The sequence below is a fragment of the Sinocyclocheilus grahami genome, unplaced genomic scaffold, assembly GCF_001515645.1.
Source record: "Sinocyclocheilus grahami isolate Dianchi unplaced genomic scaffold, SAMN03320097.WGS_v1.1 scaffold1121.1, whole genome shotgun sequence".
Lineage (NCBI taxonomy): Eukaryota > Metazoa > Chordata > Actinopteri > Cypriniformes > Cyprinidae > Sinocyclocheilus > Sinocyclocheilus grahami.
In genome coordinates, this window is record NW_015506300.1 from 88,823 (window position 1) to 91,572 (window position 2,750).

Sequence of the window (2,750 nt, forward strand, 5' to 3'; positions counted from 1 at the left end):
AATAAACAGCTTGAATATTGGATTTCTACAAGTGGGCGGGAATTAAACGCCCCTTTCTGCTGATTGGTCAGCCGAAGATCAAACCGTGCCGTCATCAGTTCTTCCGCAGTATCACGCAGCAGAATAATAGTCCTCCACTGCTGCAGGTGTATGGATTAATAACCCATTTTATCAATTTCATATTTGTCTCATCAAACAGACTAATGAATAGCTGGACACAACTCATACTGGGGCAGAGTCTAGACAGGTCTTTCTTCTGTGTAGACCAGCGGTTCTTAAAGTGATAGGGGGTCCGAGAAATAATTAGCTATAGCCTAAAGTATTTCCAGACTGTAAAGTCGATTTTTTTATCATGATACATAGGCCTACTGTGATTTATTCCAAAGTGACTTATATGATGCATTCAACGTCAGATAATCTAAATTAAGCCTTTTAAAAGGCGAGTATTCGCTGTGGTTCATGTTTGTGGCATGCGCCGGAAAGATGCTCAAGGAGACCGAGACGAGCTAAAGCAGCGCATTCTGTTGTTCTCTTTATTTCTCAAAGGCATGACATTTTGTAGTTATTTTGAACGTAACGTTACACAATTAAAAATATACATTTTACCATACGACTATAAATGACAGAGTATTAAGTTATTTCCCCTCGATGGGGTGTTTATTCATTTTTCCACCCATGAACGAAAAACGAAAATTTAAGCTGAATTTTCGTTTTTCATTTTTTGGAAAAAAACAACAAAAAAACGAAACGAGCCGTTTTCTAATTTTTCTACTTTCAATATTAAATCAAAAACGAATGATCGAATGGTACACTGATTTTTCAGGGTCACCATATTTGTGTGTGTGTTGGTATTTTAGTATCTTTGAGATACTATTGTAGTTTTTTTTAAATTTTGAATTCGATTTTATTTTTTATTATTGGATTTCATGTTCATTTTACATAAGTTTTAGAAATTGAGGGTTTTTGTAATTTTTATTAGTTTTTGTTTTTTTAAAAAAATGTCTATCTATATATATTTTTTTATTAATTATTTCAGTTTTAGTTATTTTAGTACAAGTTAAATTAAGCAAAAATTTGAAATGTTGCCTTGGCAACAAGCTAAAATAAGTTTTTTTTTCATATTTTAATTTATTTTATATTCAGTTAACATTTTTTATTTCAAGTAATGCAGTTTTTAATGTTTTTAGTTTTAGTTAACTATAATAACACAGGAATTAACCAATGTTTATATGTAAATAAAAGCCTAAATTAAATATTTCTGAACCTTCATCTTTTGGCGAACTATGCGCAAAAAATATTGTCGCTATACATTGATACATATTGTAGCATTTTTATATTGTGATTTAAAAAAAAGAGGGAAAAATATACATATACATATATACACTCACACACACACACACACACACACACACACACACACACACACATATATATATATAAATTGTCTGCAAATGCATAAATGTAAATTATAATGCCTTAATAACACTTCAGCAAGTTAATTTCCAGAGAAAGTGTTTTGGGGACGTTTTGTTTTCTCCATTCTGACCACAACCACGCTGACGATATGAAGCAGACGGGAGATTTAGAGTCGTATAAATCTGCTGCTGGCTGTAAAGATGACGGTTTGTGTGTAAATCCTCCTGCTCTGTATTTATGGTTTGTGTTGTTGTGTCTCCTCAGGATCCTGAGCAACAATAAGATCTCGGCGCTGAAGAATAACTCTTTCCTCGGCCTGCGAGCTCTGGAGAGGCTGTGAGTGCAATCGCCTTTTCCATCTGGTTATATATTGTGTAGAGATGATAAAACGGGGGAGAATTGGCTCCTAGTCATGTAGAAACCATATATACACGTATATATCAATAAGTACATGAAATGAGGCCCATCCATCAGCAGAAATCAGTTTTTCCAGATCTGCTCCTGGTTCCAGGTGATTATCAGGTGTGAAGTCTGTGTTTCTGCACACATACATCCAGATATCCTCAGCAGAAGCCTGAAGCGTGTTTAAAGAGCCGCTTTTATTTGAACCGGTTTTATTTTAGGGTGCACTGTTCCTTTAAATCATTAAAATTACGTATGCGCATCATGAGCAGATGTATGAGATTGAGATATATACTGCATTATGTATATGTAACAGTTTTGTGGCGATATATTTAATATATTAATATGGTTATATAAGTAATACATAACAATTAATATAGTAATATATGAATAATATATAAAGACTTTAAGACATGAATGGGTCAGAAAAGGTAAAGAGAGATGCGTCTCAGATCCGTGTCACAGTCAGCAGCGGCAGCTCTTAAAGTAATAGCAGCCGAAAAACCTAACAACCAGCAGCTATTAATCAAAGAAATCAATAACTTTTGTAGCTTTAAGGATGCATCTGTATTTAATTTAGAATTTGGTGTTTGATAACTTTATTCAATTTCTGTATATTTTCTATTTGCTGAAGGGCACAGGTAACTAAATATGATATTTATTATAATGGGTTTATTATATGTAAACACACACACACACACACTCAAACACACACACACACACACACAACACACACACACACACACACTCAAACACACACACACTCTCTCTCACACACACACACACACACACTCAAACACACACACACACACACACACACAAACACATACTCAAACCCACACACACAAACAAACACATACACACATACACGCACACTCAAACACACACACACACTCTCACACACACACACACACACACACACACACACACTC

At 34.5% G+C, this 2,750-nt stretch overlaps 1 protein-coding gene across 1 annotated transcript in view; it reads left to right on the top strand.

The window, feature by feature from the left end:
- Positions 1 to 2,750, top strand: part of LOC107567012 (G-protein coupled receptor 124-like) — a 53,558-nt gene that overhangs the window by 8,891 nt on the left and 41,917 nt on the right. Inside the window, exon 2 of the mRNA XM_016252594.1 lies at positions 1,681 to 1,752. Within this exon, the coding sequence (XP_016108080.1) occupies positions 1,681 to 1,752 (72 nt within the window). The remainder of the gene's footprint in view (positions 1 to 1,680; positions 1,753 to 2,750) is intronic.